Source organism: Dermacentor albipictus, chromosome 8, assembly GCF_038994185.2.
Source record: "Dermacentor albipictus isolate Rhodes 1998 colony chromosome 8, USDA_Dalb.pri_finalv2, whole genome shotgun sequence".
Lineage (NCBI taxonomy): Eukaryota > Metazoa > Arthropoda > Arachnida > Ixodida > Ixodidae > Dermacentor > Dermacentor albipictus.
In genome coordinates, this window is record NC_091828.1 from 115,317,063 (window position 1) to 115,339,327 (window position 22,265).

At 46.8% G+C, this 22,265-nt stretch overlaps 2 protein-coding genes across 3 annotated transcripts in view; one reads left to right on the forward strand and one right to left on the reverse strand.

Annotated features, from left to right (window-relative positions):
* Positions 1 to 22,265, reverse strand: part of LOC135910376 (leukocyte receptor cluster member 8 homolog) — a 147,958-nt gene that overhangs the window by 54,989 nt on the left and 70,704 nt on the right. The gene's annotated exons all lie outside the window — the stretch shown is intronic.
* LOC135910374 (neuronal-specific septin-3-like) overlaps positions 5,451 to 22,265 on the forward strand; it is a 102,897-nt gene continuing 86,082 nt past the window's right edge. The window contains exon 1 of the mRNA XM_070524225.1: positions 5,451 to 5,569. Coding sequence (XP_070380326.1) covers positions 5,558 to 5,569 — 12 coding nt within the window. The 5' untranslated portion in view covers positions 5,451 to 5,557. The remainder of the gene's footprint in view (positions 5,570 to 22,265) is intronic.

Here is a 22,265-nt window from a genome sequence, read left to right on the forward strand (position 1 = left end):
TGGAGGAAAACGCTAGCCAATGTCCTTTCGGGCAGCGCAGTACGTGTGCCCCATGTTGTTAGCCGGGCAAATGACGTCCTGGTTATTTCAGGGTAGCAGGGCCATACAGTGCGTCGCTGTGGTTGTCGCAAAGGCGTGCCCTTTGTCGCCCTCGAATTAGCTGCTAGTAGTAGCGCCGGGGGCCGCTGCCACTGTCAGCATTGTCAAGAGTAGCACGCTCTTTCCATCGTCTCCAGAGGAGTATTTGGTACTTAAAGAGATCCCGTGGCATAGCGTTTGTGCTGTCACCGAGTAACTGTGAAGCAATTAGGGTTGTCAAGGAGGGTCAAAAGCGTGGCAGTTTGGGCGAGTTGGTATGTCATGACTGTTTTAGGCTTGTAGCGCAGCTCGGAAGAGCAAAAAAGGAATGAGGTAGGGGTAATCAAAGGGAACGGGAAACAGAGTGAGCGCTCTGTTTACCTAGCGCTCACTCTGTTTCCCGTTCCCTTTGATTACCCCTACCTCATTCCTTTTTTGCTCTTCCGAGCTGCGCTACAAGCCTAAAACTGTCAAGGAGGGGCAAGCTTCGCCGACATGCCAATGGAAAATGCGCTCTTCGCATTTGCGTTCTGGACAGAATGAAGAATCTGACAATTTCAGCATTTGAGGGTGGCACCAGTAAGGTCTTCAACATATGGCAAGCGGCTCCCCCCCTTTTTTTTTTGTTTTCTGAACGACGCACACTGAGGGTCCTCGCTGCGTGGTCTCTCTCTCGCAAATGTGTTTCCAGTGACATCGCATTTCTAACAAGCCAACGGCAGTCCTTTGAGACAAGATTTGTACTGTCCATGTGCAAGCGTCTGTGATGGGAAAGGATTCGGAGTTGCTTCTACGCGTCTTGCAGCCGGTGATATGCATGGCTGGCTCTGAATTTGCAGAAGCATGTAAGGGCCTCATCATAAATTATTACAGCTGCAGCTAATGATCCAACTTGCTTGTAAGGATTGTCATTGGTCACCTCGCAGCAGTGACGGCATCAGCCACTTGCCTCTCAGCGATCTGTGAACAGTCTTTTGAAGGAGCATCTTACTTGTTCACAGTCTTCCTGTTTTCCTTGCAACTTTTCATTTTGTTTTGGTCAGACGGTCGGTAGACTTTCTGGTGCACGTCGGATCAGAGTACCAAGAGCCATGCATTCCACTGGCTGCAACACGAGTACATGCTTTCGATCGGGGTTTTGTGTAGATGCCCCCGAGACCTATCCTGTCAGCAACGGCGCAGTGTTTTTATCGTTGAAATGTGCGCTTACTCCCATTTCTCTCGTCTCTTTCTTTTTATATATATGTATGTGTATACATTTCTTGCGCGCCGTTCAGTGTTTGGAAACGTAGTCTTGGCTTTTTGCTTTATCCTGGTGCAATCCTCTTCCTCCCACGCCCGACCCTGTATGTTGCAAAGCCCCTGAACAGCTTTTTTTGGACAAATGTTCGGAGACATGCAGAACATTTTCTTGTTAGAGTAAAGAAACAGAAGTGGTATCAATAAAACAATTGTTTGTGACTAGGGGTGCTTTTTTTTTCGTAAATGTGTGGCACAATTTCACTTCCGAGGACTGACGTGCACATTAAAGGAACATTAAAGAGCAAAATAATTTGAGTTGTACTACATAGTAAATTACCTGTCTACAATACCAAAAGAAGAAAGCCACTTCTATGAGAAAGCTTTAGCTCGGGGACTGCTATCTATGTACATGAGAACAGAGAAATCGGTTTTCTTGGTAACCACTGCACAAAATTTGACAATTTGTGGCATGTCAAGTAAGTTAAAAGTCTAGTGATTTTAACGTGCTGGATTTTGTATTTAGGCCCTCAATATTCGTGAAAATTAAAGAAATTGCTGAACGTCAAAAAACGAAACCATCACATTTCCAACTCTGCAAGTTAGCAACGAAAATTAATATCCCGATTCTGTAAACTGCACCCTGAGACATGCAAAAGGGTTTCAACCTTCAACTGGAACTCTTGACGACTTGTGTACTCCTTGAAGATCGCACTCTAAAGTAGACGAAATTGATGCATTATATATGGCTCTCCAATACAACGCTAAAAACTCGGAGGACGCTTAAGCTTTGCCTTTAAGAGTGGAACGCAATAGCATCCAAAGATCCCCAACTGCTTCTCACGCTTCCCGGCAACTGCAGCGGATGCGACCGTAATGTTTACCGGGAAACTCTCGTGGCGAATGCTATGCACAAAGACGGGCTTTCTGGTAGAAATGCATCTTGCGTGGGCCGTGATGTGGCGGAGGCGAGCACCATCTGGAAGTGTTTCAAGGAAGCGGGTGCGCCACTTCGTGGACTCCGAGATATTTACGTGCCGGCGTACAGAAATTGTGGAGGCTATCTTGGCGATCTATACATTGTACAAACGCTGGAAAAGAGGTTTGAGTTTTCACGTAACAGAATTATATTTTCTCGTATGTTAAATTACAATCCGAGAGCTATCGTGTCTGTAGGTTGTGTGTAAGTCGTATGATTTTTCCACGCATTTTAGCTTGAGAAATTAAATTAGTTCAGTCAATTCTTTGCATCGCATGGAAAGCCTGGGTATGCGTAGTTTGAAAATATTTTTGCCATAACGTCCGACGTGGGATGCAGACGCCGACACCGGATTTTCTGCGACACTGGCTCAGCGCTATCGCATTCATATGCGAGAAGGACTTTTGCAAAATCCTCATAAGCATTACAGTATATCCACGTAAGTTGTTAATGAATATATCAAATTTGTCCGCTGTTACGGATGCAGTTCACAGAACTGCGATACCTGTGTTTTAGTGATGAACTACAGATTTGTAAACTACGTGCTTTCTTTTTTCTTTAGGCATGCCAATTTACGCCAATTCTCCTAACCATTTCATGCTTTAAGTTTAGATACTGCTTCCTGAACAGTCACTAGAATTTAACTTGCTCTCTAACAATTTTCATTCAACCCGGTCCTAAGGTTTCCTCGTAAAAGCATTTCTGCGGTTTACATGTATTTGAATGGGGGACATCGGAGTTGGGCCCAAGCTAGTCTCCTCATAATCCTGAGAGGATCGAGGCATTGATTGTGGCTATAAGTTTGTCTGTCTAACTGGGAATTTCAATGGCGCTGGAAAGACGGACAGAGAAAACGCAGTCTTTTCAGCAGCACTATTGAGGTTTTCAGCATGGCTCTCAGGGTTGAGGAGTTCGATGCCAAATGAGTCTGGTGGCGATGCCGCCTTGAACTTCCCGCGCCAGGTCGACGTAACGTCATTGGTTTTGATAGTGCCTGCTCGGGGCTTGGTTAATTAATCAGTAAACGTCGACGGCAGTGTATTCCAAACGAGCCAAAGACTTCACCTGGTAAGGCTGAAGGACTTTTGCTGTCAAAGCGCCCCAAATCTACTTCGGAATCCGTGACATGGCACATGCACAGGCGTGGGGAGTTTTGTGCGAGAAACGAAAGGAACTTTGACTATTTTCCTTTAGTTTTAAATACTTTATCAGTGTAGGCTGGCTAAAGGTTTCTGTTTAATTCTCTTTAAATGAGCTTTTTTTTTCAATCTTGCTGTAAAACTTGTGAAACCGCCAGAGCGCATTCCGCGCGCTTTTAAAAGAAAAGACTTGCACGTGTGTGCACCTTACAACTAATGGAGCGCTTAAGTAATTTGTTCTGGCTGTGAAGAAAGGCGGTAAAATGTTGGATGCACAGCTAGCAAAATGCTGTAACCATAGTCCGGCGGCACGTGCACGGTGGCGATGAGGGGCAGGCATAGCAAATCCCGTGTAGGTTTCACGATTAGTCTATCGATAGAAAGAAAAGACAAGATGCGAGCCAAGATGTTAAGTATACGTACTTTCTGAAATGTCGAATAGGTAGTTTGCCGAAAAAGCGTTAATTAATTGGTTTGGTGTGTCAGCTATGCAGAAGAGTCACGTGCACGTGGCGACGCCACCGTCCGTTTCCCGCGCCAGGTGCCTCTGACGTCACAGAATTCAGTCGCAACTGGCCAGCTCAGCCCGGCAACTCTTTTGTAAGCTTTCACTGAAGTGAAAACGGTAAGCGAGAGGACGACCAATCAGTGCCGTCATGCAACGTTGCTGTGCGTTTGGTGCCGCAGGAAAAACGCTCCCCCGAACGTGCGCCGAGTGTCAAGTAATGTGCCGGCCGATCCAGTATTTGCGAGTTATCCCTCGAAGACGACCGTATAGAGGGAGGGGGGGGGGGGGGAATAAACGGCCGTTTATACAGCATCTGCTCATCCGATCAATTCGCACACCCGCGCAACCGTCGGCCAAAGAAGCCATCAATAACCAAGGGCCGGGCAGGCGAAAACTACTCGTAACGACACTCCCGTGGCTTGTGGGCTACCTTAAACAGGTTCTTTCACGTTCCACGTCGCCCACGTACTACGTTCGGCCCGCTGTAGCATACACAAACGCGCGATAGTGCAGAAGCGCCATATAAGGGAGAAGGTGGGGGTAAATTTGGGGGTCAGCGCTTGCGCGCAACGTCTGTCAGCGGCAACAGCAGCAGCAGGAGTCCGAGTAGCATTCCAATCTCGATGCGCGCGGGCGCCCGGTCGGCTTTTCTCAAAGCACCGGCGCGCAGCCGGGAAACCCTTCTTCGTTGCGCTGCGGCCGGATGTAAATAAACCCGAGCGAAATAAAACAAACACAAACAAAAAAATGAAAAGTTCAGAGACGATATACGCTGTACGCCGCCTCGCCCCTCGATCGGCAGAGCGAACAGAAGACAAAAAGAAGCAAAACGAGCGGACGACAGAGAGCGAAAGGACCGAACAGACGACAAATAAAGCGAAACAGACGGCAAGAAAATATGAAAAGCAGACGACAAGGAAAAAAAGAAAGATGTAGAGGACAAGCAGAAAAAGAAGCGCTCGCACACAAGAGAAGTAAACCAGTCTCCTCTCCGCTGCAGCTCGGCAAGCTACCCCGACGAGTCGCCGTCGCTATCAATGCAAGTACACACAGAAAGGCATGTACGGGGGAGCAGCTTTGCGGAGAGAAATGTCGCAGAGCCCGCAGAGCCTCTTGGCGTTTCCGCTTGTGGCTTGGGCTAAGCGAGGCAGTGTCGATGAGTTTTCGGGAAAGCCGAAGCGGAGGAAGCCACATGCACACGCCCCTAAGCTATATAATGCGCTCAAAAAAAAAAAAGCAAGAATATAGCATCAATGCACAGCGAAGAGACGTCCTCCCGCGAAAGATGCGCTTCTCTCAACTCTCGGGCCTGCGCCGCTCGTCTTCGTCAAAGAAGGAAATGCTGCTATCCCTCGCTCGCCTTGGTGTGGCAAGTCGAGCGAGGGCGATGGCAGATGCGTAGTGCGTACGCAGGCAACGCAAGCGTGCGCACAACCGCGCTACAAAAAAGGCGAAGGAAAAAGGGAGGGGGGGGGGGTAAATAAAACGCACGTATAAGCAAATGGCGGCGCCCTCTAGCGAGTAACAGAAGCCCGGCGCGATGAGCGGAGCAGACGAAAGCGCGACGTCCGAAGATAACGGCCTGGATTGTGCGCGGATGCTGGACCGGTGGAAATGAGCTATTCGGTGAGTTCCTCGTGCTGAGTACAGAGCATGTCGCGCGTTGCCGCCGAGTGGCTCCATATAAAGGCTATAGTGACATCTAGTGTAGCAGACGGCGCGAGGCGTAGCAGGCGGCACCAACGCGGAGCAGACGAAAGGGATGTGGTTAATACATTGCCCGTGTGTGTTTTGAGTAGAGAGAGAGAGAGAGAAAGCGAGGACTATTAATGAGTCACTTCGAAAGCTGCATTGGAGAGTGCTTTGCACGGTAAGGCGATTTTCTCACGAGGGTGTTTGTTGCGCGCCGCGGCGTTCAGGCATGCGCTAACGCTGGCAGTTGTCAAACCGTGCACTCGAAGGTAACATGACGTCACGCCGGTTCATACATACATCTGAAATAATCCATTCGCGGAGATATTTCGGGGCTGTACTTGTCTTCTGCTCTCATGGACGTTCAGCGCAACACCGGATAATGTAGATATTTTTTAAACATATAGGGTGGGAAAACCTGTTGCCGCAATACGGACGCATTGTCCAGAGCATCGTATCATTTTAACGGACGTAAGGAAGTCGCCGTTTTCACGCAAACTGCAAGCCCATAACTATTTTCACCTTGATTGTTTCACGATATAGATATTCGAGCGATCGGTATTAGTAGTGAGTTCTGGTACTATACCAGAATACGTCCACGAACTACATGTATGCTCTGTTATAAAAATTGGGGACTACTGATTGAATAAGGTATCAAGTACAATGGTATCTTGACTTAATTCACATTCCTAAGGCAAACATCTTTGAACGAAATTCAATATGCCGAGCACGAATGGCACAGAGCCAATGTCAATAAATGCCAACTGCATGTCATTCCGCACTGTTGCAAGATGAGCAAACCGCAAATTCAACAAAGGTGTCAAAACCAGCCCATGATGGACGCCATAATGTTGGGTATTAGACCAATGTTTACCATCTGAAATTCCTTGACGTGTCCCTAGATGAATATAGATATAAGAACGTTTGTGTATTGCGGCCACGGATGAGGGTCGCGGATGCGGCTGGAGGATCGACCCTGCAACCTCGTGCAGCATAGACGATGAATTACTGCGGCGGGTAACCGGATCATATTTAGTTACTATTCACTTCGTATCTGCATCAACTAATTTCCCAGTTCATTTCGTATAAGTTTATTCGCCTTTTCTTGTTCGTACTTTTTTTCTTATGCCCTCGTACCACCAGATTCACGGCCGATTCCCAAGAGTGGGTTCCGACATTCCACTGCGGAACAACTTCAACCAAAATCAACGAGAGGACATTCTCTTCCCGAGTAATAGCGCCAAATCAATTACTACTCGCTAGTGACAGTTAAGCGAAACCCTGCACACGAAAAGCTATGCCAAACTTGTTAATTAAATTATGGGGTTTTCCGTGCCAAAACGTACCACTTTCCGATTATGAGGCACGCCGTAGGGGAGGACTCCGGAAATTTCGACCACCTGGGGTTCTTTAACGTGCACCTAAATCGAAGTACACGGGTGTTTTCGCATTTCGCCCCCATCGGAATACGGCCGCCGTGGCCGGGATTCGATCCCGCGACCTCGTGCTGAGCAGCCCAACACCATAGCCACTGAGCAGCCACGGCGGGTGCCGGACGTGCGTATACTGACAAGCACGAAGTCGAAGGTTCGAATCTCGGCCACGGCGTTGCCACATTTCGATGCGCGCGAAATGCACGAAACGTGCATATATATATATATATATATATATATATATATATATATATATATATATATATTTGGGTGGTCAGATTGAAATAAGGGAACATCCTACGGCTTCTCTCGAAGCGTCTGCGTTGCCTTAGGACGTTAGGCCTAATCAATGAGCAGACGAATCAATCATCCGAGTGCCAACGGCATCCGAAAAAGAAAAAAAAAACGCAGGTGTACCGGTTTCTGGGTGATAAAATTAACCGGGATCCCTCAAGCAACGACCCCCTAACCATCTCTAATCCGCACTGTGGCAGCAGTGGGCCTATTCGATTTGTCGTACCGGACTGTGTCCATGAGTGTCCGAGACCCTGAATGAACAACTCATTAGCTGAAAGCATCGCCTCGGCCAGTCGATCCTGGATTGTCAGTGACGGATAATCGAATGTGCCCACTGTGGATCGTGACCCCAGAAAACTTTCGGTCAGGCATTTGTGAACAGCCAAGGCTAGCCAACGAAAAATAAATATTTTGTCCCATATATAGTTTAGTCGGACTAGCGTCACCATGCAATGAAGCGTTCTTTCTTCTCATAGGCTTAATATACGCGTGGTGATAATTTTTCGGTTCTATGGATTTTTTTTTTAATCGCGCCTGTGGTAGATAGCATAATTCTTGTCCTTGAGCTGGATTATTCGAAGAGCGGACTTTACCAGCACGAGAAATGGAAACATATTAATCTGATTAACGAAAATTCACTCATTAATTTTTGATTCGTTACGTTACGGTTCATATTTCAATTTACGAATTGTAGCCGTTGAGCTTGCATGACGTATGCACTTGAAGTTAATTTCCAGGATGACACCAGTTTCGTGACATTATTTCCCAAAGTGCGGGATGAAATACGTAGGCGTTCCAGTTACTTTTGTGCATAAACGTATAAAAGAGCGTTTTGTTTAAAAAAAAGTAAAAGAAACAACAGTGCATTCCTTCCGGCGAGTTTGATGGCGCATATCTCCAAACTGGCGTCATTCTGGAAATTCATTCAAAGTGGATACGACTTGCCAACTTGAATTGTACATATTACAATCCGTAAATTGCAAATGTGCCGTAAAGTAATCAATTCAGAAGATAATTAGTGAATTGTGTTAATTAGTAGAATGAGTGTTTCGAATTCTCGTGCAAGTAATTTCCGCTTGTCTGAATAATCCAGCTCAAGGACTAGAATTATTTTATCTGGAACAGGCTTTTAAAAATTGCTTAAATGTTTTAAAAAATTATCACCACGTGTGTAGGTACACGTTCTCGATGTCTTCAGATATAAGGAACCTGCCCCATGCGTACAGCTCATGTTTGTAGCTCTCTTGTACTTGGCTGTAAAATTCACTTGTCGAACATTCTGCCTATACACAACAAAACTGGTGCCAGCTGGAGATTTCCATAGATAGCTTGCACGTGGCGTTACGGACGCAGCTTTCCGCCGTGCTCGGTCACAAACATGGCGCCTAAGATGACGTCAGTGAAAGCCATCTATTACGTGCAAGTTATCTATATAGATAGCTTGCACGTGACCTCACGGACGCACCTTTCCACCGTGCTGGGTCACAAACTTGGCGCCTGGGGTGACGTCATCGCAAGCCAGCTATATCTTTGTAGACTATCGTAACTTGTGTCCTACAGGGCTAACTAAACCGAAAGCCTTCTGGGAGTTTACATGTGTGTGCAAACACAGAATCTGCATAATTTACAATAACACGCTACTTTTAATCAATGAATAAAGTAGTCAATCAATCGGGCCGATTCACCGTCGAGCCGACAGCTATCTAGATTTCAAAAGAAGTCCTTCCAAGGACGTCGTTCCGGCGAACCGCCCCGCGCAATCTGTGAATCCAGGCCTTCTGCAGGATGCATCCATGACGCGTGCAGTTCGCACAGAACGCGGTGTCCATTACCCGTTTCCTGGCAACCAGAGCCGGTCAGCGCGACGCATATGATGCAATGTAGTATACAGTGCTCGAGTGTTCCGGCTCGCCAGCAGGAAAGGGTTTCGTAAATGGCCACTACACGGAGAGAGAAAGAGAGAGAGAGAGTACGGTTGCCCCGGGCGACGCGACCCAAACCACCTGGACCGCCTATCGCTACGTAAACAAGGAGCTCGCGAGAGATAAGAGCTCCCTCTGACGGTTGCCCACATATATGGCACCCTTCCGAGGGCAGACGCCATATATAACCGCTGGATAGATATATATAAATTCACACGTCAGCCCACACATATGTCCCCGCGTAGTCTTTCTAGACACTTGCAGAATGCCATTCCAAGAACCGCATAAAAAAATGGCGCTGAGGACAAAATGTCTCCGTTCAAACTGCGCCTTCGGACCGACACTACAGATATAAGATATAGCCCTATCCGTGTTAAAGGGGGGGGGGGGGGGGGCGTTAGTTCTCCAAAACAGCTAAAAGCAACAAAACCGTTTCATTCGACCACAACACGTGCTATGGCGTTGGTGCTGGCAGGCATAGAGTTTCTCACTACATTACCTAGAGGGAAATCTGGCACTGCTGCGCTGTGGTATGCATGGGAATGCCGGTATATTGTGGATTCGGATTGGCATCGTTCTCGTAGAGACACGACGCCTTGAAGACGCGCTCGGCAAGTACCGTTCCATCTGTCACAATGATTCATTTTCTACTAGAACAGCACGTGAAAAGTTGTTTTAACTTTATTATTACGCGAAAACATGTTTTGTTTAACTATGAGAACTTGTTATTGTGTGTACGACTACATGATACGTAAAAAGTATCAGCGGGCCGCTAAAGTTGGAGGACAGACGACAATGTTCGCGCTCGCTTTGAAACAGTTGGCCGTCTGTTCTTGCTTTTCTTCGCTTGGTCATGCATGGTGGCTGAGTAAATATGTAATATGCGTGAATGGAAACATTTTATGGAGATTTTACTTTGAGAACGCGTTATTTGCGTAGCCATATCCACGTTTTAGACGAAGCCTTTTACAACACCAGCCAACACGAGCCTCGCAGACACATATACCGTCATTCCCATGACGGCACGGTGCCCCCTTAAGAAACTCCCATAGACGGTGGCGCCAGATTTCCCTCTAGGTGTTATAGTGACAAACTCTATGCTGGCAGGCGAACTTTCAGCGCTGGTTTCATTGCGCGTTCGAACGATATGCCTTCTTCACTTCCCGCTTGGAACCGTCCCACGCCTCGGAGAATTTTAACCAACGAGACAGCCTTCCGTATAGGCGAGAAGAAAGCAACGCACGCGACCAAGTGGCATATTTGACGACTAGAGTCTCGCGTCTACAAACCATTAGAGGCGTCGCAAGCGATCACACTGCTAGGTAACGCGTGACGATGCAAACGGCGTCGAGTAACCAGGAATGTATGGTACATACAGCGCTCGGCGCCAAACCGCGAAGGTCGGCGCTAATCAAGCGCTGCCTGCTGTAATGCGTCTTGCTAAAGGACACCGCACCATACATGGTGGCGCAGCTCAATGCGAGTGTACACGTCTTTTGGATTTCTTTGCTCACTACACCCTTTCGCGTATAACACTGTACATCTCCAAGCCAAGGAGGAAGGTCGGCCGAAAGGAGTCATTAACTGCTTGTATACACGCATGCGTTGCTTCTTTTATGTATGCCCGGCGAGGAAGTCCCACTTCAGGAGACGCCCGTGAGTGTAACCTGAAATACTGCACATGCAAACCTGTCATTGGCCAAACTTTTCCAGTGCACTCGTCGATTTCAATTTTCACGTCTGAATGGCGAATAAATTCAGCTTTCTTTCTTTTTCAAGCCTGTAGTACGTATTCCTTTGCTTCCGGTTGCTAGTACAAATGTACACACGACACGTGTTTCCGATACGTTCACTAAACAAACGCTTCCTTAACCATTCACCAGTTATATGAGTTGGAAGGAAGAAAGAAAGAAAGAAAGAAAGAAAGAAAGAAAGAAAGAAAGAAAGAAAGAAAGAAAGAAAGAAAGAAAGAAAGAAAGAACTGCTCGCCATACAGACATCGTAAAAAAGGATCGATGTGATTTGTTAGTGAAAAGGCCGATTTAGAGGGTCACTATAAGGACACATGCAATTCGAAAAGAATGTGCGAATTTACCAGCAATGACACTCTTTCCATCAGAAGAAGCTTGGTAAGCGAAAGACATAAGAAAGGAAGGAAAAGAACGCCCATTCGAAGTTGCCGCACCTGCTCTCGCCGCAGCATCGTGGACTGCGACGGCGTTCTGGTTGCTTCGTTTTTCGCCGATGAAGACGGTACAGCATAGGTGCCTCCACATTTATTTATTTATTTAGAAACACCGTTAACCCTTTCTTTAGGGTCATTTACAGGGAGGGAGAGCATTTTGCATACAGACTTACGCGCGCGCGCGCACGTGCACGCACACACACACACACACACACACACATATAACAAGCAATACAACCAAACCACAAAACACACTTAAAATAACAATAACCACATTTAAAGCGCCGACTAATCATCATGTTATATCACATAAATGTACAACCAACAGCAAAAGTTTACGGGATGCGCTTTCCGCTTCAAATGTGAATTCCTGCGCTGTTAAGGCACGGCACTTCGCATTTAATGAATCACTGTGTAGGTGGCGAAGGCTACCACATGATCGAACATTTAATTCGAGGCTTTGTGACCGCGTTTCGCGAGAATTCAGCTTCTTGGCAGATCCTGCGTCCCGTAAACTTTTGCGGTTGACTGTGCATCACGCCGAATTACGCATGCATAATTACATATAAGTCAGTTCGTTATAAGCGCGTCGTCGTGCAGCGGCGCGGAAGTCGACTGCCACGCCTCCTCTCCCGCCGGCGCCAGAAGGGGGAGAGGAGGGCGGCGGAAGAAAACCAGGGCCGCTATTTTGGAGCGATGCCTTATGCCTTATTCTATGCTATTCTTATCATCCACCACACACAGCCGCCTGATCCCGTTGATAATGTGGGAAGACCGTCGCTCTGACCACTGGCCAAGCGCGAAAAGCCTGAAAAAGCATAGAATCGGAAAAGGCATCGCTACAAAATACCGGCCCAGGGCGTCCTCCCCGAGCGCCCCCGCCAAAGCGTGACGTCACAACGCCCACGAGCGCCAGAGAACACGCGGGCCCTTTGCATCGGCGCGCTTTCGTGTCGATAGTGAAACTGCTATACCACCACCGACCACGAAAACGGTCGAAAGAGGCAAATGGCTCTATATATATTCGCTTCAAGAGAATAATAATAAATGTTAAAAGAAAGAAACAACAACATCGAGCAAATTAAGCGCTAGAAGATCACCCAGAAGAGTGGCAGTATACGACGACGAGAGTTCATTGTCGAGATTACAATTCAGCGCAGGAATGTGGCGCTGCTATAGGGGAAGCAGAAGGACTTATATACGGTCGGCGACAACCGAAAAATTACGAACGAGCTCAACCAAAAAGAAAAACGCAGTGCTGCCGTTCTTCACCGTGTGAAAGAGAGCCCATCCTGCTGGAGTCCGCTCACAGCTTGATTACTTTGCTCTCCTAATGTAACTGCTGTAGGCTATAATTATAAAATAAGAGCTAGTTGTTTCACGCTATAAAACGTTGCCGTTGGCCGAGCAATCAGGATCACCCATAAAATTTCCTTAGATGTCCAAGTTTCACCGGAAACCAGCGTGCAGATGTTTAAAAAACATGCGATGCCGCTCCACTTCAGCTAAATAAGCGAACCTATAATTGGCTGGTGCATTTATTTAAAAATTAAAATTAAATTATGGGGTTTTACGTGCCAAAACCACTTTCTGATTATGAGGCACGCCGCAATGGAGGGTTCCGGAAATTTCGACCACCTGGGGTTCTTTAACGTGCACCTAAATCTAAGTACCCACGGGTGTTTTCGCATTTCGCCCCCATCGAAATGCGGCCTCCGTGGCCGGGATTCGATCCCGCGACCTCGTGTGCAGCAGTCCAATACCGCCTGGTGCATTTACGCAAACTGTGTTTGAGTTAGACAGCGTACATAAAACCTTTTAATATTTTTTAAAGGAATTGCCACGGCTATAATTTTAAAGAAACCTAGCTCTAGCGAAATTGTACGTATGTATGCATAGTCCAACGCATTTATTACAGAAAACGTAACAGCGCGTAATGGAAGTTTCGGGCACGAGAACTTGTCCCGTAACGGTGCGGTATACACCACGCATTGGCTGAAGGTACAAGTTGAAAGGAGCACGGAAAGGAAATGATTTGTCGGTACACATCCGTTCCTCCACGATCGGCGCAATTCCTAGAGGATATCCGACGAGATATGGTTTCTGAACTTGAGTCACAACGAAGCGCTTGTATAGGATACAATGTCATAAAGTTGAGAATATAAAAACATACGGTCTCCATCGGTAAGTTCGTGAAACACGCAGAGCGTTACACCCCATATACACCGCTAGAGCTCGTTTTATTGCGCTAGCATAGCAGTTACACGGACGCTCGTGGCGCATTCACGCCGTCGGCGCCGCCGTGCTGTCCCGCTATCGACGGCGCATGCGCGAGGTTCTCTTCAACGAGCACCCATTAATGCACGCGGTATAAGCACGAGCGCTTTCGCACTCTGGATCGGAACCGCGACCTCGAGCTCACTAGCGCCCCCTACAGCCACGTGGGCTATACCGCGGCGAATCCGCTGACAGAGTCATCGTGACCTACAAGACATTGTGTTATTGTTGCTCGTCGTTCTGCGCTGATCCAAGTTTGCTGCTGTTTGTGTGCTGCGCCCAAAGCCAAGTTACTGTTAATAATTAAGTGCGCACACGTATTTCCCGCAAGGCGTACGTGTGCTATGTATAGGACGATGTAAGATAATTGCGCACCGCTTCACCCCCCCCCCCCGGACACCTTCCTTCGGATGCCAACGCGCGATCTTTACGAATTTTTACAGTTTACAGGTTGGCACGCAGGCGTGGCGCAACTAGCGTTTAGAGCCGTCATATTCCTGACATTCGCAAAAAGGAAGAGAGAGAGAGAGAAGAGCTATAGCCATGCACACAAAACTTGCAAAAGGTGCGCGTCTCAGGCCCACGTAACCCCCTCCCCCCCCCCCCCCCCCTCCCTTGTATACCCGTTGCGGACGTGGGCTGCACAAGAGCGCCTTGACCTTAAAGAGTTTGAAAGAAGAGCTGCCACGATCGGCGACCTTGTTTGACCTCGAAACGCCATCATACGCGAGTCCGCGGCACGCGTCAAGCGACCAGGCACGCGTTTATCGAGCAGCGACCTGCTCGGCGAGCGCGTGGGCAGGCATGAATGACGCGTGCAAAAAAGGCTCCTCTCGTAGATTATTTGTTTGCTTTCAGCGTACAACTCTCAAACGGAATTCGCGTGAAAAAAAAAAATCCGAAGAAACCTAAGCACTTCTTAGGATCATTCATATTAAACAGCGCCAAAGAAACACACGGACAAGGAAGAACAAAGGACAACCGTTTTAAGTCATTGCTTCTTATGAATTGTATTAACGCCCTAATTAGTTGTATTAATGCTTAAAGCATTAATGTCCGATTGAATTAATTAGCGCGCTGAGTAGTTCTTACGAGTTTTGTGCCGCGAGTAATGTATACCACACAGCGGTACACGTGCTGCCCGAGCCAACAAGCAGCAGCAGCCTGCTGGCTCGGTAACGAGTCACGTGACGTCGTGGCGATACAATCGATCCTCCTCCTCTCGCAACACCTGGCGCGCTATCACAGCATCACGTGACCCCTTTCGCCCGCTCGCTCTGCTCTGTCGAGGCGCGCTCGTGACGTGGCGTCGCAGCCAATGGGAACTTCGGTGCCCTTTCCCTCCTCCAGACGTACGCGGGCTCTTTCGCTCATTTGACGCTTTCGTATAAAAAGAAGAAAAAAAAAAGAACATGCATATATCTCTCTCTCACACACACACACACACCTTGGAATCTACGTGAAGCGAAGATGTTGTGAAACGGTTAATCAAATGCTATATATATATATATATATATATATATATATATATATATATATATATATATATATATATATATATATATATGACGTAGTAGTTCTGCGGAAACCCGCAAGGTGGAGAGAAGCAATTGATAAAGGGAAAATCATACATCCACCCGTTCGTAGCAATTGCTACGAACGGGTAGATGTATGATTTTCCCTTTATCATATATATATATATATATATATATATATATATATATATATATATATATATATACAGTAAAAGCTCGTTAATTCGAACCGCAAGGGGAAGCCGCTTCAGTTCGAATTAACGAAAGTTCGAACTAACGAAAGTGAAGGAGAGCAACAGTACACTGCGATTTGGAAGCAGTAGGCCATGTCAGAAATTTGGCGTGTCAGAAAGTGATGGCGTGTGCCGCGGGCACACGCCACCTTCAAGTCGAAGCTCTGGGTCCGACTGTGCCACACCACCGATGTCCACCGAAACGAACGTTAGCCGAGGCTTAACACCATCACAATGAATCACGACGGCCTATACCTCCTAAGCTGAAAACAGAGGTGCACAACCGATGAAGACTGCCGAGACAAAGACGCTGAACATGTGAAGGTGGCGAAGGCCCTGATTCGTTGGTTCTTGATTGCAAGCGCAGCTGCGACGTACTTGATTAGCTGTGTTTTGGCGCTTGCCGTGCCATCTCCACACAACATTAGCAGCTGTACAAGATTTCCAAAGCCTACGAGATTCGCAATGGGCAAGAAGTCTCGGAGGTTACGTAGAACGAGAGGCGGCAGCCGCCGCTGCCTTCTGGCTGACCCCGCGTCGGTTAGATTTTTTTCCGATTTTGCCTTCTGTCGCCATTTTCTACGTTTCGGAGGCAATACAGCCTTGTGTGTAGGCAGTAAGCGCGTTTCTCTGGCCGTGTGCCAGGCGAGCGTAGTTCGAATTATCCGTCAGGGAACCTTCTCGCGTTCGAATTAACGGACTTTTTTGTACATAGACTTCTGTGGAGCTTGGCCGGACCAAATCGTACGGTTCGAATTATCCATAAATTCGAATTATTGAAGTTCGAATTAACGAGCTTTCACTGTATATATATATATATATATATATATATATATATATATGTCAGCCTGGCTACACCCACTGCAGGGCAAAGGCCTCTCTCATACTTCTCAACTACCCCGGTCATGTGCTATATATATATATGTGTGTGTATATATATATATATATATATATATATATATATATATATATATATATATATATATATATATATATATATATATATATATATATATATATATATATATATATATTTATTTATTTATTTATTTTGCATATAATTGCATTTATAATGTTTTTAACGTTTCGTCCGTGGCACGGTCCTTCGTCAGAACGAAGACTACTGTAGTGCGGTTTTTACTCTGACGAAGGCCGTGCCACGGCCGGAACGTTAAAATCATCAAAAATGCAATTCTCGTAAAAGTGTGCGCCTTCGTTCCTTCATATGCGCATTCCTGCGCATGCGGCGTAAAGTAAGCTGGCGCACGCGCATGCGCTATCGCAGACGCGGCGATCGTCATCTCATTGTGGCCTGATGGTTTGAGCACAGGGGCGCAGCTTGCAGAAAAGAAGATACACCGCTATATTACTGCGGTGATCAACCGTATCTTACTTGACTTCCGCGTGCAAACTGTTATATAAGTATGCAGTATATTTATTTCAAGTGCACGACGTAGTGGAGTATTTACGGAGATGTACGGTAATTGCGGAAGGTGGGGGGGGGGATTCGCAAACAATTATCAATGTCGATCACACTATAGCAGAAGAGCCGCAGCAGGTGAAAAAAATTATGGGGTTTTACGTGCCAAAACCAATTTCTGATTATGAGGCACGCCGTTGTTGGGGGCTCCGGAAATTTCGACCACCTGGGGTTCTTCAACGTGCACTTAAATCTAAGTGCACGGGTGTTTTCGCTTCCATCGAAGTGCGGCCGCCGTGGCTGGGATTCGATCCCGCGACCTCGTGCTCAGCAGCCCAACACCATAGCCACTGAGCAACCACGGCGGGTCGCAGCACGTGAGACGAACGGGACAGAAGCGTATGGCCGTATTAAATCTGAACCTCGGACTGCGTTAAAGGTTGCACCAATACGAAGAAAGATTACTTCAAGCGTGCGGCTCGGTTAGGGGATGAAAGAGAAAATTGAACTACTGCAACTATTGCAGGGCGCGCTAAAATCGTATGCGTCTTAGGGCTGAAGGGAGATAGATAGATAGATAGATAGATAGATAGATAGATAGATAGATAGATAGATAGATAGATAGATAGATAGATAGATAGATAGATAGATAGATAGATAGATAGATAGATAGATAGATGGGAATTTTATTGATGGGAAAGTCAGAGAGGTCGACCTGCGCTAGAGAACTCTAGTCTGCTACTCAGCACTGCGGAAGAGGGAAGTGAAAGTACCACTTGGATGGATGGATGATGATGATGAGAGAAGTGACGAGTACTTATGTACATTAGACGGCGGCTCTACTAAAGCCACTCGTCTACTTTCGTGCCATGTAGAAACTTTAACAGCGCTTATTAATTTAGAAACTGTCCCCATAAGGAAGGAAGAAAAGAAAAAGAAATGGGGGATATCCAGGATAAGCTTAGCACGAAGGTAGAGGTGAATCCCTCTTCGAGTTGATGTTGGCGCATGAAATTGATTACGAAATCATGAATACTTAATTGAGCGCGTTTAATCAGAGTTGCGTGCACTCAGCGGCGGAGGAAAGGTCACGTGAGCAGCACGTTTCGCGGGTTTGGGATACTGTCGAGAGGACGAGGCGGGCGTCACCGCGGTGGCGTGATCCCCTTCGCATCGCTTTTCTCTCTCTCTCTCTCTCTCTTTGTCAGCGATTCGGTAAAGTCGCCATGTCTGCTGAAAGTTCCTTGTCAACGCTATACGTAAAGGATCGACCCCGTTTGTCCCATTAGCGACACTTCCAGTGCATGGCGGACATTTCTGAATGCCTTAAGTGACGTCACCTCTTCCGCCCATCTCTACAGGGAGAGGAGACTCATGGACGCATTGTGACTTCATTGCGGGACGCGGGAGAAAATTTGGGTATTCATATACTCGTTTCAAGACACCACTTTGCCCGCGGTTTCTCTTTTGACTCGCAGTGGGTTATCGATAATCAAGGAGGTGGGGAGGGGGGGGGGGGTGGATTCAGTGAATGGACGGGGAAGACATGTATAGCTAGCCACGCACTAATTCGCATTTATCAATCTCGTTTTCTTGATTCACTCACTGCCCGTAAAGAGTAGCAGCCTGACGATGAGGTCGTTTGCCTCCTCTATTGACTCCGCCTCCCTACACATCAATTTAATTAATTTATTTTTATTTTTTTATTCGTATACCCACATTCGCCCAGTGGGCATTGCATAGGGGAATCAGTTGAGCGTTTATACGCGAGATGTGCGCAGTCGAAACAACAAAGAGTGCAGAGCAATAGCTATACGGGATTCATTCACATGAATTTACAGACACCAAGGAAAACACTTTCTATATACGAAAGTGGGATAACTATATACGATCGAAACACGGTTATGCAGGGCCATTGAAACTACGTCGTGGCAGTTCACTCAGCGGCTGTGGCTCTGCGCTGCTGAAAACTAGGTTGCGGGTTCGACTCCTTGCCGCTGATGCGCGCTTTGCGGAATGCGACATCGCTCTCGTATCGAAATCTCAGCGTTCGCTTAAGAATCCCGGCACTGCGGCGTTCGTCGAGGCCCAGGAGTGGGTTTGGAAAACAGTTCAATCCTTCAATTGATCGTTCGATCAGATAGAGCCCTCGTCATCTTGACCCGTTAGCGTCGGAGCTTTCCAGTCGGACACCGCGCACTCTGTTACCGCGAAGGTGCAAGCAAACTGTCATCGACTTGCCCATGAGGACCTATAATAGGACAAGCATTGCATAACACAGTGCCCTTGGGGTATATACAACCGTGACCAAATGTTAATTGCAACGTTTAGTCACGGTTCTGTACACTCCAAGAGCACACGCGGTGAGGGTTTCCGAGATATAGCTGCATCATATTATATATATATATATATATATATATATATATATATATATATATATGTCATATAATGAGAAGCCAACAAACACTGACACCAAGTACAACATAGGGGAAATTGCATGTGCTTAATAAATGAAATAAAGTAATGATAAATTAATGGAAATTAAAGTGGATGAAAAAACAACTTGCCGCAGGTGGGAACCGAACCCACAACCTTCGCATGTCGCGTGCGATGCTCTCCGGCATCGCACGCGACATGCGGCATCAATGTTGCTCTCCGGCAACATTGATGCCTTTAGGTAGCATATGTGGGTTTATTGGCCAGTTGCCTTCACCCGTAAAGATCACGTTCTCGTGACGCCTGCGGCAAAAAAGACGTTCCACGTCCGCCGCCAAGGTCTGTGAGTGGGGGCGCTGGCTAACACACCCAGGGTTCTACTAGTACACATAAATACCCAAGAAAGTGGATGGGGAAACGCCGCCGCGGTAGCTCAATCGGTAGAGCATCGCACGCGACATGCGAAGGTTGTGGGTTCGGTTCCCACCTGCGGCAAGTTGTTTTTTCATCCACTTTAATTTCCATTAATTTATCATTACTTTATTTCATTTATTAAGCACATGCAATTTCCCCTATGTTGTACTTGGTGTCAGTGTTTGTTGGCTTCTCATTATATGACTTATAAATATCGGGTCCCTCGGTTAACACCCTTTCTTCTCGTTTATATATATATATATATATATATATATATATATATATATATATATATATATATATATATATATATATATATATATATATATATATATATATATATATATATCGTGGCATTGTGGTCGGCGCAGCTGAGCGTTTTGCGTCCCACATAGAATGCCAAAGAACCAAACAAAATCCGTGGTTTAGGCGTGACACTCGCAGGATTGTGAGAAACGCAAGTTCATACAAAAAAAAATGTAACTGTAGCTTCTCATAAAGTTCCGAATGCCAATACATTATTCAAAAAAATATGATAATAAAAGTTTTCTATTTCAGCTTTCACAGTTTAATGATAATCTAAATAGAAACTATAAAAAGTGTTTTGGAGATACGTAAAACAGATTAGAAAAAGACAATATGAGCGTTCCTGCTTAGACGGAGCCGGACAGAATTATAGACACAGATCAGGAAAAAGCTGAGACTTTCAGAGAAGCAGTTAGAATTGGGTTTCAGTTGAAATTAAGCTCCAAACTCCGTCCTTTCCGTTGTTCTTGCGACCACGGCAGGCGTCAGTGGTCGTCGTTATCACGCAGGAAGGAAAAAGGAAAGATTAGTATCATGACGTTATGCATGACGTCAGGCAGCTATCCTCGGCAACCGAACTTCCACACTCTCCTCCCCTCCCTCTCCAGGACTTGTCTTCGCGTTGGGTATTGAGAAGCGAGGCCCCCTAATGTTGCAGACCTTCGAATTTTCAAGGCTTGGACCGTGGTAGCTTTTAGCGACGCCGTCGTTACGACCAGCACTCGCTATAGAGTTGCGCACAACAACCACTAGAGGGAACTCTGGCGCTGCGATCGCAAGAGGCGACTGGAGGATTGGTGGAAGAAAAGTAGGGAAACGACAAAAGACGGAGACGTACAAAAGCACAGTTCGCAATAGGGGATCAGAAAATTTGGGCGTGGTAGTTCATAGTGTTTTCTTGTCTTTTTTCATTGTTTAACATAGGTAGGATATTAGGCAGTATAGTAGCAAGAGCTTGGTGGCGCTACCCACTACCCCATTCCAAAGGGGACGCTCATAACATCCATCCATCCATCCATCCATCCATCCATCCATCCATCCATCCATCCATCCATCCATCCATCCATCCATCCATCCATCCATCCATCCATCCATCCATCCATCCATCCATCCATCCATCGTTCAGCCACCACGTGGGAATTACGGGAAGTACGCGGATTTGTCTGATATTCGTGCGTGTGGCTTCATACGAGGTTTGTGTGGGCTTTGTTTACTACGCTTTATGTGCCTTGATCGTTCTATATTACGAAGGAATCCTTTTTTTTTCTTTCTAAGCGCGCGGACGACAATAAGACACTGTACACATGCACAGCCGTCGCGAATCGTCTCATTTATAGCGCAAATATATTTCAATTTATCGATTGGCCAAGCCGAGGCTTGATCAATGCCGTAGTTCACGGGGCCAAACCATGCGAACGTATCTACCATGAATACCCTTTCCGGTTGAACCACCACGCTTGCCCCCTCACCGTGGCTTTCCTCCCCCTCCCTCTCTCTATCTTATCTTTCCATTCCCTCTTTCCCGTCCCGCCAGAGTAGGATAGCCAATCAGACGCAATTTCTGGTAACACCCAAGCCTTCTCTCTTTATTTCCTCCTCCTCCTCCTCCTCCTCCTCCTCCCGCAGACGCTAGCGCCAGAGATTTCTCTAGTGATTTCTGTGGGAAACTCGTGGACCTCACCATAGCCTCCGAGAGCGGGCGGCGCGCGCTGTCCGATCTCTGAGGCCATGTCCTCACCACCCGTTCTACGCTCTCCCCCATTTTGGCCGCGCACCCAGGGGCCGATAATCACCGCTTGCGTGGCGGTGATTATCGTGGCGAGGGCCTATTTCCCAGGAACCTTTCCTTTACATTTTTAATGACTTTACATTTGAACGCTTCAAAATTGTCACCCCCCTCCCCCTATTTTATTATTATTGATCCACGGTAGCTTATCAACTTGCCGTCGTCGTCAGGCCATCCCATTCACCCGCAGCTTCTCCCTCTTCACACGGAAAGCAAAACTTTGCCAAACACCAAAGCCACTGCGATTCCCTGTTGGAAATGACCCGTGTGCCCTGTCTCATAATCCCATACGGACATATACGTTTATATGGGAACGTGCAGATTTCTATACACAATAGCATATTATCATATATGATTATGGATACAGGGCATATGGGGCATACGGG